This window comes from Salvelinus fontinalis, chromosome 32, assembly GCF_029448725.1.
Source record: "Salvelinus fontinalis isolate EN_2023a chromosome 32, ASM2944872v1, whole genome shotgun sequence".
Lineage (NCBI taxonomy): Eukaryota > Metazoa > Chordata > Actinopteri > Salmoniformes > Salmonidae > Salvelinus > Salvelinus fontinalis.
The window spans coordinates 41,978,467-41,993,915 of NC_074696.1; the positions used below are offsets into that span (position 1 = coordinate 41,978,467).

The 15,449-nt window shown below is 42.1% G+C and overlaps 1 protein-coding gene across 1 annotated transcript in view; it reads right to left on the bottom strand.

Annotated features, from left to right (window-relative positions):
• Positions 1-12,414, bottom strand: part of LOC129831380 (dolichyl-diphosphooligosaccharide--protein glycosyltransferase subunit STT3B-like) — a 91,167-nt gene extending 78,753 nt beyond the window's left edge. Inside the window, exon 1 of the mRNA XM_055894732.1 lies at positions 11,923-12,414. Within this exon, the coding sequence (XP_055750707.1) occupies positions 11,923-12,182 (260 nt within the window). The 5' untranslated portion in view covers positions 12,183-12,414. The remainder of the gene's footprint in view (positions 1-11,922) is intronic.
• Positions 12,415-15,449: the final 3,035 nt, after the last annotated feature.

The window sequence follows — 15,449 nt, forward strand, 5'->3', positions numbered from 1 at the left end:
TCCCTCCGGTTCCCATCCCCATCATCCTTTACCCACTGCTCTCCTTCCATCTGGACGTCCTAGGAGGGCTGATGACTATCCTGGGTAACCATGTCCTCGAGTGTCTGTCAATGTTTTGTCAACCTGAAACAAAGACGTGACCTGAGAGCGACGTTCCACAATGCCATGGTTTGCAATGAAGCCATCTCTTTTCAATGCATTTGGGAATGAACTGGAACACACACTACTTGTACAGTAGCGGCAGTTGGACTGAACGCGAGGCAGTGGCAGAGCTAAAATGGGCAAGGCGCCTCTATAGCCGTGCCAAGAGGATACTGTGTGCATACAGACAAGCAGCAGAAACTGAGATGGTACCCATCTCCAGAGAACACAGTACATCAGCCCCCATAAAAATCTCCCTGCCTCTGCCATACCTCAGGCGGCAGGACCAGATATGCCAAGCAGCCAGCTGGCCAATCAGCTTGTCAGGGAACCAGCCAAAGGGCCTATCAACGACACCAGAGAATCAGTGAGCTAATCTCAGCAAAATCAACCAGTCACTAGGGCAGAATCCAGATGTGCATACGGTCATACCCTGGTAGTGTACAGAAATGGTATCTGGTATTACTAGAAGTGCACACGAGGGATACCATTTCAAAGAAACAGTGCATTTGGAAAGTATTCAGACCGCTTGACTTCTTCCACATTGTTATGTTACAGCCTTATTCTAAAATATATGTAATTGCCCCCCCAATCTACACACAATACCCCAGAATTACAATAAATGTTTTTTTTGCAAATGTATTAAAAATAAAGCATTTCCATAAGTATTCAGACCCTTTAGTCAGTACTTTATTGAAGCACCTTTGGCAGTGATTACAGCCAAGTTTTCTTGGGTGTGACACTACTAGCTGGGACCTTATAGACAGGTGTGTGCCTCCAAATCATGTCCAAACAATTAAATTTACCACAGGTGGACTCCAATCAAGTTGTAGAAACATCAAGGCTGATCAATGGAAACAGGATGCATCGGAACTCAATTTCTGGCATCATAGCAAAGAGTCTGAATACTGTATGTAAATATAAAGGTCTGTTACATTTTTTCATACATTTGCTAGTATTTCTAAAAACCTATAGAGTATTACGTATAGATTGAAGAGGAAAGATAATTGAATCCATCTTACAATAAGGCTGTAACAAAATGTGGAAAAGGGAAAGGGGTCTGTATACTTTCCGAACGCACTGTATAATAGAACTGTAAAAAAGAAGTGGCGGTGAGACAAAATGGCGCCGTAGAAATCACTTTCAGCGAGCTCCCATAGATTTCGTTAATTTCTATTTATATAAATTCTCTTGCTTGATAAAGTGGTAGACTTTGCTCAAATAAGTTACCCTACAATGAGTCTGGACGGCTAATTCTCAAATTTCCGACTGCAGAACTACTAAGAACTCGACCAAAACCACCACCCCTGTAGATGTTCAGTAGAGGCTAACTAACGTTAGCGAGGCTAACATCATTGCGGATCCAGGCACAATGGACCTGGTGATTCAAAGGATGACGGATAACTAGGGATGCACAATATATCGGTATCGGCCGATATTAGAATAAAATGCCTAGTTTAAAAAAACGATGTTAAAAACCGAGGTCAAAGCTACCGTGCATACCTATATAAAATGTAGGTACATGACGTAATGATGCCATGTAAAAATTTTGCCCAAACAATGTCTGCCGTGTGGATCGAGCAGTCAAGTAGTCATTTGAAAAGGGTAAGAACTTCAGCGAGACAACTCAAAAGGCAAAATCCATTAAAGCCAAGATAATGGACTCCGTTGCCCTTGACAATCAACCGTTCTGTCGTGAGTGATGCAGGCTTTCGCCGACTAGTCAAGCAACTGTACACTACCAGGTGCGCTATTTTTCAGACGTTGCCCTAACGGAGTTACACAGTTATAGGCCCTCATTAAGGGCCGTAAGTCATGTAACAATGTCAGGCGGCTTCGTAAAATGTTATTCAAGCCCATCAGCGAAGTGCTATGGATGGTATTGTGCTTCCCTAGATGCTGAGAAAGCATTTGACCGTGTGGAGCGGTCTTACCCATTCTTTGCTCTGACTAAATTTTGTCTTGGGGACAACTTCATAAAATATGTTAAAAGTTTTATATGATGACCCTCAGGCTGCTGTCCTTACTAATGGGCAAGGTCAAATAGCTTCTCTGCACACAGAGGTACCGGACAAGGCTGTCTTTTGTCCCCTCTCCCATTTGCACTCGCTATGGAACCACTGGCTGAGGCCATCAGCGTAATGCCTGCTATACAGGGCCTGCTCATTGGTGACGTTCATCATAAAATAAGCTTGTACACTGAGGATGCTCGGATATTCATCTCTAGACCCGAGACTTCAATTACATCTCTTGTTAATATTAAATTATTCAGTGAATTCTCAGGCTACAAGATTAACTTAACAAAATCAGAGGCTATGCCACTTGGTAGCCTTCATTCTGTACCCATTACCTCTCCCCCCTTTTAAAATAGTCTCCCTCAGGTTTTACGTATCTGGGTATATTTGTAACTCCTAAATTCCAGCAAATGTACAAAGCCAATTTTGTTCCCTTGTTTGATACAATAAGACAGGATATGGAGCGCAGGAACTCTCCTGATTTCATGGTTGGGTAGAATATCCCTCCTGAAAATGAACATTTACCTAGACTACTTCACCCAATCCAAATGATCCCCGTCTGACTCTCCAATAAGGTAACAAAAGATGTAATTGGCTGGCTAAGTTCCCTCATATGGAGTAAATGCAAGCCAAGACTTAAGATGGCAGTATTGCCAGGCTATAGGGGGGGGGGGCTTGGATCTGCCCAATATTAGGCTTTATCAGTGGTGTGCCCACCTGTGTTATATTTCTGACTGGATCATAAATGATGACTATTTGGTTAGACATTGAGACTTTCAAAATACCCCTTACGGGATCTTTTATTTTTCAGAAGTTTCAAGTCTGTAAAGGATCACTGCAATAACCCCATTATGCTTAACACACTCAAATCATGGAGATCAGTTCGACTTTTTTGGGGAAGGTCCAAACTAACCTCTGCTCTTACCCCAATTCTTAACAACCCAGATTTTGATCCAGGATTGCTGGATGTTGGCTTTAACTTTTTACTTAATAGGGGCATAGGCAGACTATTGACAATCTTATCAGCAAATTAACCATTTAGAGTAGATGGTTGAGAAATATCGACTCCCAAAGCAGGACTTTTCCCCGCTTTCTACGAGTAAGACGTATTTTGAAGAGCACCACCTTGATCGGCAACCCTGATGTGTCCGTCATTGAAAGAACGCTTTTTTCCCCCACAAAGGAAAATGTCTACGTTTGATTTGATGTTGAGGTCCTTTTCTACTGTAGACAGAGGGTGAAACGAGTGTGGGAGAAAGAATTGTCTGTTACTATTGACGAAGACATGTGGGAGGACATTTGGAGATTTACAGATATTGTTTTTGCATTCGTACGAGCAATCTAGTTAATACACAGATTGCATATAACCCCAAATCACAGACGTGCTTTCAGTCCCTCTTCCTCCTCACCTCAGTGTCTTAAAATGTAAGACTGATACAGGCACCCTAACATATTGTTTATGGTCATGTTCCAAATTAATAAAGATACTGGTCTAGTGTTCTAGATTTTTCAGGGGGGGGGGGGGCTAGTTGGACCTAGTTTCTTTACTGTTAGGTCTCCCTAGTAGGCATGTTACGTCTATGGGGAAGAGGAGGCTTAACATCCTTACTTTTGCAGCGAGGAAAAACATCCTCTTACATCGGATTAGTGATAAGGTCCGTTCTATTAAAGATTGGCATAAGATACTATTTGAATGGGTGCCATTGGAATATCTGACATGTACATTGCATTCTAAAACAGATCAGTTCTACAAAGTACGGGAACCCTACCTAAATTATCTAGAACCTGATTTATCAGCTATTATGCTGCAAGGATTTTCTTGGAAAGTACAGTGTAATTCTGAAAACAGGTCCAACAGAATTGTGGTGATCTAACTTCTTTATTTAAACTGAGCTTGTGTTGAAAATGTATGTATTGAGAGATGCAATGACAGGGACGGGGTGAGAATGGAGGGGAAGATTGTATACGTGTATATATGTATGCAGGTGTGTGGAAGTGTGCACTGTTTTTTTTTTTGCTCCGTCATCTCAATATGGGTGAAAATTGTGAAATTCCAATAAATAAATAGAATACTGTTACTAAAACAATTACGACGCACACAGGAGGGGATAGAATGGTACCCAGACTAGTCTTTAGCTAACAATCCACTAAATGTCATTGCTGAAAGGCAAGTTTCGATATGCAGCTGGATTTACGGCAGAGTTCCTCATTGGTTGTTGGAAATAACATTATTATTAACAACGTGGAGCCTTAAATAAAATTAGAACAAAGCCAAAAAACATTTAGCTGTTAGCGAGGCAAGTTTTATTTTGAGGCTTAAAATCAAAGCAAAAAGAGGTTGTTGGAATTGCAGTATTTAGATTAAACTAGTCTGTTAAGTTACCAGGTTACGTCTGGACAAACAAAAAAAAATGACTGCTTAGCAATATCTGCATAATCTTTGTGATTGAGAGATGGCCGTGAGGGTGATCAAATCAGGATCAACTCCTCAAGCTCATCAATGATAGAAATGTTCATATTTGAAGATGGCAGAAAGGCCAGTCACTTTGCAATGACAAGGAGTGGAATGTTAGCTAAAGATACTGGTACTTGGCTAGAATGTCTTTGCTGTAACCAAGAAGCTTGACACCTAGCCACTAAAGCTAGCAAGTTAGCAAACCAAATGCAAAGCTATAGCCCTGAGTTTGATATCATTTGACACATTTTAGATTTCTTATAGTTATAAGCAGTGGCGGTTTTTAACCCCGCCCCAAAACCAGTTTTGAAAATCATACCGTCGGTATTTCGAAGAGATACCATGGCCTAACCGTCACAATAATCCTTGCGTTCACAGTCCGATTACTTGCAGTTAAGCTACCTTAAAACTCAAAACAGCAGTCTAAGGCCTTCCACTAGCAAGTTCGTAAGAAGTTACAGAATAGCTGTAGGTTAATGTGGAAATGGATGAAAGACGGTAACAAAACGCGCTTAAGCGCTCAGCTATTTTAACTTCTCAGCCACGAAAGATTAGAGACTTGATCTTATTAAAAACAGCTCTGCTCCAACTAGACAACCTCATCGGCCTTACAAGAAATTCAATAATAATCTTATAACTTCAGAAAATAAAACAAAAAAAATCCCCTTTTTTTAACAGATATGCCAATTCGTTTTTTGGACAATTGATTGTCTTTGACCCCTCCACTACCTCCTCCAGCCTGGTTGAATGGCTGTGGACTACTTTCCCTCTGCTTCCTTCCCCCTCGCTCCATGAAGGTGCGCTCTCCCACAGCGAAACTGCTGACTTTTGTCAGTGAGTGAAGGTGCCCTTCTGCCCCCACCAACCGATGGCTGTCGGAATATTTAGCACAATCAGGCCTCCGCCCATCAAGTCCATCCCAGGGAGAGGGGCTATATCCCGGATAAACGCAAACTCAGTTGACTCATTTTATATTTTTAAGCGGTTTTGGCCGTCAAATCCACTGCTAGGTTAATTATTCAGCACTGAGCGAATACTAACCATCCTCTCTGGGAGCAACGTGAGAATGAAATATTATCACCTGGCAACGAGGGACTTGCTTTTTTTTGGTACATCAGCAGATTAGGTCCCTTAGATTCCGACCATCATTCATGCCCTAGATTCTTGCAGTTTCTCTTCACCGGGATGTAAGGCCAAAGCGAGGTGGAGGCGAAAGTTGAAGCGTAACATTGACAGCCAGGCGTGCACTCACACTACCGAAACTCAGCAATCATTCGGAGAGGATCTCACCAAGGGCGGCATATCGGCCAGGACCTGATCTTAATTTATACACTAATCAGAAGAGATTCCATATCAAAATGATACCATGCCAGGTTGGCGAGGATTGGCCCATTGTCCATTTGACACAACATTAGAACATAGGCCTCAGAGCCAGAACCTTGGTCAACTGCTGTTGAATAATTAATGAAGTCAGACACATCCAACCATTGCACCACTGCTTGCTAAAAAATAAAAAAATATGACAACGTGCATTGTATAGATTTTTTGTATAGAAGTGCCATAGCCTATAGCGCTCTACACCCCGCGCATCTAGCAACGAGCTGCTCAAGCAACAAAAAGGACAGATGGAAAGAGATGCAAAACATTTAATAGACAGTTAGCAAAACAATTGCTTATAATCAAATGGATTTATAGAGCCCTTTTCACATCAGCAGATGTCACAAAGTGCTATACAGAAACCTAGCATAATCATTAGCAAACACTCCAGCTATTAAGTAAAGTGTATCTACATAAAAGATAAGACACAACAAAAAACGAAAATGACTGTAGGCCTATTTAAAATGGTTTTGGAAGCAATTTAACATTTTCATTATGGTCTCCAACCATAACCGTCAGTTACACTGTTATTCAATTACGTCACAGCTCTACCTGTGGGTAGGAAGACTATACAGAGAGAGAGAGAGCGCGGGAGAAAGAACTGACGGGAGCACAGCAATTGTGAGCGGTTTAAAATGCCTGTTAAAAGTCCAGCAAGTGTGTGTAGTCTGAGGGAGAAGATGTAAAAGAAAAACAAGCCTGGGGATTTCTTGGCAGAATACTACCATACATGTTTTGCAAGCGATACGATTTATCCCATTGCACTAGTTCAGTAACCCCCCCCCCCCCAACCGCATAAATTAACCCTAACAGCCTCACAGAGACCTCTAAAAGTCTACGGCTTCATCTCCCTCACCGCATGATGCTGGTCTTCTCCAGGCAGACACTGATATTTAAGGCCACTTGGGGCTTAGAGGTAAGCAATCAATCAGATTAACAAATACTCCAGCGCACAGTCGTCCTCCATCGCGGCGAAGCTGCGTGGCATCCGGGCTGTTGACAGGAAGAGGCTCTCGTTAGGCAGCCTCCGTAGCACACTTTCAGAATCACACCATTAGGTATGCGTATGTATATTTAAATTTGGTAGCAATGGGGAACCGTCAGCGATCGCCAATTCCGTGCAATTAACTCAACCACAATCCCCATCCCGGCTGTGCATAGCGTCGACCATCCTCATGAACTGCAATGAGGGTTGTTATGGATGGGAGGACCTTGTTCTTGGCGACAGATGGCAACGGCTCCACAAAACCCGCTCTAACACTATTCACACTCGTAACAGAAATAAAAAAACAGCAAGAGGCTTACTCAATGAGGTAGAAGTCAACAAAACAGGAATGCATGTGCTTTGTAGTGGGTTGCCAGATTCCGCAGTGTATAGGTGAATGGAATAACCCCAAAACAAACAAATGTTTATATGCCAGCAGAGCTTTTTGTGTTCCCTGATGGCTCCCCTGAGCTCTAAGCGCCTTCCTGCCAGCTCAGCTCCTACGCGTGCTGCCACAACCGCACACGTCAGCCATAACTCCTCACCCACCGCCCCTGGGTACATGGGAAATGGAAGTTCATCATGGGCTTAGCATCAAGGGCCATGGTTGAAGACAATAGGAGAATAAAGTGGTGTATTTGGTCATTACCTCTGAATTGGGTGTGATTCGAATTTGGTTATGCCTGGGACTGGAGTCTAACGGAAGCCAGAACAGCATCTTTGGCATTGAAAATGTGCTTCAAAGAAACACACGGCGATCTCACAAAGCTGCCGGTCTTCATCTACAGGAGTGTCGATACAAGCCCAACAAAAGGTTCCCTTTTACATGTCAAATCAATGATCAGGATAAATGTGATTTTTATTCGATGCGTCACTTCCAAGAGGGTGGGTAGAGTGATCCAATGCGAAGAACACTAAAGATTCTTTCAACATGAGCACTCACTATCCAGAGTATTGTTTAAATGATGCTTTTGTTTGTTTTAAATCACAAAAATTCCATCTCCTTGGTTAATTACCTATTTCTTGAGGTATATGCAATTCTGGCCTCGGGCTGCATTGCTGGGCATCAAATCAAGCCTCTTGCCCTGTGCTCCAAACAACGCATTATAGGGACTCTGAAAATGTCTTTTTACAAAGTTTGCCACCCACTGCAGTTAATCGGGCACTGCATATTTCATTATCTGTTGGACAAATGGCTGAGGCGGCGATGCTGCAGGGAATAAACGTAGGTTTTGGGACACTCTTCAGCCAAGCCTCTATTAGATACATCTATCAGAATTAGATCCTTACCACATAACACATTAGAGTAACTGTTCACAGTAAGTTGCACTCTCCCCGCTTCAAGCAATTTGCTTAGATACATGTTCGATAGGGGGGGGCGGGGGGGGACATTGATGACTAAGCCAATAATGAGATCAAATAGCTTGACGAAACAACTCCACTTGGCATATCGTCTGCTGCCGAGGGGGACCATGAAAACAGGTTCTCCTAGACAGCTCAGAGGCCATTAAATGTGCATGATACATTTGTATAAAGAAAACCTTGTGCGTTAGGCTATGTCATATAAGAAATACATGAGTGTCGGGGTGCATCTCTGTTTATGACTTATGGTGCAATAAGGGGATAACTAAACACCTTCGAAGGAGTGATTTAGAAGACATCTGAAAAGAAAAGTAGCATTGCTGTTGGCCTTCATTGCATATTTCAAAGAGAAAGGTAGATAGAAGGGTGACCCAAAGGCTACTCTTCGCAATACCAATTATCACTGATGACTTCTGCCGCTCTCACTGCAGCTGGCCTATACACCAACATGAGATGCTAGAGTGTTCAGAAAGCATCGCTTCAGTTTAATCCACCTATGAGATCTTCATTCTGGAGGGAAATGAAAGGGTATAGCTGTAGCCTAAGGCCCGAGTGATTCACCCATATAACCTGGGCTCATCTGTCCTGGCAGAAGAGGGATTGCCGCCTGTTGTTTTACCGCTCAATAAAGGGTTAGCCTAATCAACTTAAGCCTCAGATCGCAGAGAGACAGACATGGTTGCCTGGCAAAGAATCCACCAGGCTCTCTTTCCCCCTCTCTCTCGCTCCCCCTCCCTCACCTTGAGCAAAGTGGCAGTTTGCAAGATCCAAAGGTGATTGCGATGCGCAGCGAGCGTCCATCTAGGGCTCAGGCTCAAAGCCTTGGCGAGCCTTGGCGAGCAGACGAACCTATGGCACCATCGAGGTGGGTGTGTCGGTGTGCGTGTTTGGCCACAGATGAAACCCAGTGCTTAAACCTTTCCTGAACGTCCAGATCATTATCTCTGACGGAAACTCTTCCTTCCCATTGCTCCTGACAGAATAGGCCCAGTTTTCTGAATCCCCAGGGGTGGGATAACAGGAGGATAGACTGATTCCAAGTTCCCTACATGTGCACTGTCTGAATAGAAGCAGAGAGGTTACCGCAGAGTTGGACGGAAATCAAACCTGTGAGTGATATTGAATGGCTCCATCAGAAGCTTGGCAAATGTTGAACAAAGTGAGAGAAATGTGGGAGGCAATAGGAGGTGTTATTTCCCCCAAAAAGGGTGTGTAGGCCATCGCTTGGACTTCGAGCCTTGTGGTTTGAGTTTCAGTAAGCTCAATGACGCGCTTGCAATCCCCTCAGTCAGTCAACGCAGCATCTTGACAAATGAGCTGAGCTGTAACGGTTTAAATGATCCAAGGGATGTTTTGGCAGCTGCCATCAATAAAAACATTTGACACAAACTTCTAGACGAAACATGACACTGAAGTAGCCTGGTGTTTCCAACAGGTAGCCTATGGACCAGATAAGGCAAATAAAATCAACTATACTATATCTGGGTCTTAGAGAGCAGGGCTGAAGGTAACAGTCTTGTCATGCCACTCACTGTTCCATCAAACAATATTTGCATAGTTCAATATTAGCTTGGCATACTGCTGATAAATCCAATCTCGCATTCTGTTCTCGCTGTCGAGTAAAATGCTCTTGATTTATCGATCACAAGCATTTGGATGCTAAAAAAAAAAAAAAAAAAACACAGAACAAGCCTCAACACAAACTTGATGTCATGAAAGAGAATTGATTTGAGGAAAGCTCCGAACGAACCCTCTAAGAATAGCAAGAGCGTTACAAAAATCTGCGGCTTCAAATAAGACGCATCCGGAAGAGCTTGATAGATGGGTTAATGATCTTCCCACCATCCTCAGGTTACCTAGTAAACCACACAGCGAGCTAACCATTTACCTTAGAGAGGCTGGGAACCATGTGACCACCCAAGGTAGCCCGTCATAGGCAGCATACCAGACATATGCCAAAACAACGCAATTCTGTTGCATTTGGATTTGTCGCAAATGGCACCCTTTTCCCAATATAGTGCACTACTTTTGACCAGGGCCCATAGGGTGTCATTTGGGGCTCACAACAATTCTGCATTGAGTCTCCTTGCAATTTTACTGAGGAAGTCCTCTGGAGCTCTACTTGAAGGTACTTTATACAGACAGCACACATAGGTCTAGGCAAAGCCGGGTACTTAGTGTGGGAGAGGAATAATGGTAGTTGTGTGAAAAGTGCAACATTAGCCCAGGGTCTACCATTTACCCTTGCTTGTTAACATAGCATGCAGGCAAATCCCAATAGACTCCAAGTGATTGTCCTAACATTAGTTAGCGAAACTACCTCTAACTTCCTTCATACTGGACACAGACAAAAATGGTATCCACAAGTGCATCTGACTCTGGGGAATTAGATACAGGGCTCATTGCCAAAATCCCTTTAAAAGAGGAGTGCACAGTAACACTGCCTAGGCAAAGTAACATGCACTTTATCTAAGGTAACACATTAATTCAGATGTTTCACTTCAGTAGGGGCATTATTGCACCTTGTGCAATCATGTACACTGCTAACCAATACTTAATGGTGCCACTACAGTAACAACAGTGTTGAGTATTGGCTAATAGCCCACATGAAATAAAACCACATCAGCTGTGATTTGAATGGGACACTGCAATGCTGATCTAAAAAAAAATATGAATGGCAGGCAGCCGTTTGGACAGATAGACAATAGCAGAATAATCCGGAGTACAGTGTGTAAAGATGCCAAGAATAAACCGAGAGGAGACACCCCCTGGCTTCCGGGTTTTAATCCTGCTGTCATAAAAAGTGTCACGTTAAGTTGATTTGTATTATAAATTGGCAGTGCCCACATATTCAAGCTGGCCAGTGGCCATACATATATGTTAGGAGGCCAATAAAATTGTAATGAGCTGTACTTGCATGTCTATGCTAAAGTATCGATAATTACCACAACCTTCGGGTGTTTTTGAGGCTATAAATAAAACTCTAAAACCTGAGACGCAGATCAACATAGTTGGCAATGTTGTACCCAAAGTGAGAAGTGGCACTGACTGTCCTCTTGGAGCCACGATAACCGCGACTGACTAGGATACCCAACTTCGATGAGTGAATAAAGTAATGAAAGAAATATAAAGTTCTAGGCCTATTCCTCAGGAGGAAATGTCCAAGATGTTCTGCCTTCAGGACATTGCTTGCCTAGCTAATTTAGCTGGCTAACAATCTGTCAGCCTATTCATAATACTGAGAAAATTGTTGATTTGCAGGTTGTCGTGTGCTAACTATATAACGTCAACTAGTTCGTTATTAGCTAACTCGTCGTTTTTCAAAGACCGTCCGGGGAAAGCAGGGAAAGTTTTGCAACAGGGAAGTTGTGCGCCATGAAAGTTGGCTACAAAAACAGCATTATGAGGTCAGGGAGACAGATCACGAGACATTACCATACAGTCAATGAAGCTAGGCATCAACCCATCTAGAACAGCAGCAAACATGACTCCGCTTCTGGCTAGCAATCCTATTGACAAACGCAAGCAACGTTAGCTTTGGCTCGCTAGCTAATACTGTAGTTCGCTAATTAGCTAACGTTACTTACCATGGATCGAACTCGTGGATGATGCTCTCGAACCGGATCACTGCAAAAAGTCTAGAACTGAAGCCTGCCAACCAGGCCAGAAAAAGAATAGTAAACGAGAGTAAGGACTGCCACCCCGCTGGCTGTGCCAGTCCGCCAGAGAGGCCTCCTTTGCCCCCTCCTCCACCCACCGCGTTGGGTCGGCTGTTACCATGCAGCGATCCCCCGGCATTCGGAGACGCTTTGTGCTTGCCGTCCGTGGCTGTGTGATGCTCCGCCATATTCTGCGTGGTTAGCGGCGTCGGTCGCGTTTGAAAGAGTAGTGAGCACCCTCCTGCCACGCTCCACTATCTCCCGCTATTCCCGTACAGCGCCCAATATTTTGACGTGGTTTTGTCTCCTTATCTTCACTGTGTCCACCGGCTTTTTATTCACATTCGTCAGTGACAACCACCATTACATCGCACACGCTCTTGTAAAATTTAATCAGATCGGAGGGAATGGGCGGGACAATAGAAAACCCTGACAGCCTCTCACAGAACGACAGGTACAACAAGGCGGAGCCAAAGACTGCTGAGCGGTTGGATATTCAAAACCAATCCCGCGCAAGTACTATGATGACAGACCGATTTGATTACCAATGGAATATCAGAGCCTACACAAGAACGTTGAAAACCATGGAAATGTATAGTTTTTTTTAAATTAAATAGTAACATGCGACACATAAACAGAACAGCTAGAGGGATTCCACAAAATATTAAGAGAAAAAAAAAAACATAAAATCCACATTATATCAATTCAAATACAGACATGTAGCGAATAAAAAAAAAAACATTTTGTTTTGAATACGTTTTAATGACTCTAAATAGTTTTCCAAATCAGATTTTTAAAAATAAGAAAAGGGACTTTTTCTTCATAAATTTTGATTTGTGTTGAACATTTTTCCTAATAAAATAAAGAGATTTATGACATACTCACGTTCAATTGTGGAATCAATTGAAGTGTGGTAAAATAATATGTCTAACTTAGAACTGTCAATGGTTGTATGCATTTTGTGGCCAAGATATTGTAGTTTTACATCAGTCCAGAACACTTCACTATGTAAACAATGACATAATAAATGTTCAATAGATTCAGTTTCTAGTTCACAAAAACTGCATTCACTGGTAACATCAGGTATATATTTAGAAATCAAGCTATTACACGGATAGAATCTATGGATAATCTTAAAAGAGATCTTCTTTACTTTATTGGTCACCATAAATGTGTGTGGAGTGAGCCAAGCACGACGCCAGTTTACATCAAACGAAGCCCAACAAAATATCAAAGAGGGAATAGACTTCCTGTAGAAAATATCCCTTAATAAACGATTGTTGAATTTCGTATCTAGTAGACCTATGCCAATCACCTGGATATCGCTTACAATAGGAGATATTCCAAAATATGCATTATTCTGAAGTAAAGTTTTTATCCCACAAGGTATAGCTTTAATAACAGTGTCGTATTCCTTGTTTGAAACCTCAAAGTTGTGTCTTTCCATAAATTCTCTCCACGTATATAGATTCCCACTAATACCAACTAATTGGCTGACAAGGACAATGTTTTTCGAGAACCAGTTACGGTAAAACAACATCTTGTTTTTATGTAATATCGACCCATTGTTCCATATAAACATTTATGAGGTGAAAAGTTGTGTTTATACAGAAAAGCCCAGCACATTAAAGTCTGCTTGTGAAAAGCCGCCTATTTCACAGGAAGTTTACCCACAATATATGGATATTGTAGTAAAAAATGAAGCCCTCCGACTTTCGGAAAAACAAAACAAGGTATAATATTCCAGAAACTTTGAGGATTTTTTATGTACCTTTTAACCCAGTTGACTTTGATGGGTTAAAAGGTATGGAATGGGTTGTCTTGTCTTGTAGACAAGAGAGAGACCGTAAGATTGAGATTAATCATTTTTAATGTGAAGTGATATTTCTATTGCCCTTGGATGTTCTCTGCTGGGGCATGGGTATTAATGAAGATCAAATCAAATCAAATTTTATTGGCCACATACACATGTTTAGCAGATGTTATTGCGGGTGTAGTGAAATGCTTGCGTTTCTAGCTCCAACAGTGCAGTAATATCTAACAAGTAATATCTAACAATTTCACAACAATACACACAATACATACAAATCTAAAGTAAATGAATGGAATTAAAAATATATAAACATTTGGACGAGCAATGTCGGAGCGGCATAGACTAAAATACAATAGAATAGAACACAGTATATACATATGAGATGAGTAATGCAAAATGTGTAAACATCATTAAAGTGACTTGTGTTCCATTATTAAAGTTGCCAGTGATTTCAAGTCACTGGTCATGTGTTCTCATCACTATCTGTCCCCCAGCAAAGACAAAAGTACACCATGTAACTTAGGTATACAGTGCATTCGGAAAGTATTCAGACCCCTTGACTTTTTCCAATTTTTGTTACGTTCCAGCCTTATTCTAAAATAGATTGAATCATTTTTTTCCCCTCATCAATCTACACACAATACCCCATAATGACAAAGCAAAAACAGGTTGTTAGACATTTTTGCAAATGCATTAAAATTTATAAACTGAAATATCACATTTACATAACTATTCCGACCCAGCAATTACAGCCTTGAGTTTTCTTGGGTATGACGCTACAAGCTTGGCACACCTGTATTTGGGGAGTTTCAAGATTTCCTCTCTGCAGATCCACTCATGCTCTGTCAGGTTGGATGAGGAGCGTTGCTGCACAGCTATTTCCAGGTCTCTCCAGAGATGTTCGATTGGGTTCAAGTCCGGGCTCTAGCTGGGCCACTAAAGGACATTCAGAGACTTGTCCCGAAGCCACTCCTGCTTTGTCTTGGCTGTGTGCTTAGGGTCATTTTATTTAACCTTTATTTAACTACGCAAGTCAGTTAAGACCAAATTCTTATTTACAATGATGGCCAACCAAAAGGCACACCACAACACTACATAAAGAGAGACCTAAGACAACAACATAGCAAGCAGCAACACATAACAACACAGCATGGTAGCAACACAACATGACAACAACATGGTAGCAACACGACATAGCAGCAGCACAACATGGTACAAACATTATTGGGCACAGACAACAGCACAAAGGGCAAAAAGGTAGAAACAAGAATACATCAAGCGAAGCAGCCACAAACTGTCAGTAAGAGTTTCCATGATTGAGTCTTTGAATGAAGAGATGGAGATAAAATTGTCCAGTTTGAGTGTTTTTTTGCAGCTCATTCTAGTCGCTAGCTGAAGCGAACTGAAAAAAAGAGCGACCCAGGGATGTGTGTGCTTTGGGGACCTTTAACATAATGTGACTGGCAGAAGGGGTTTTGTGTGTGGAGAATGAGGGCAGCAGTAGATATCTCAGATAGGGGGGAGTGAGGCCTAAGAGGGTTTTATAAATAAGCAACAACCAGTGGGTCTTGCGACGGGTATACAAAGATGACCAGTTTATAGAGGAGTATAGAGTGCACTGATGTGTCCTATAAGGAGCATT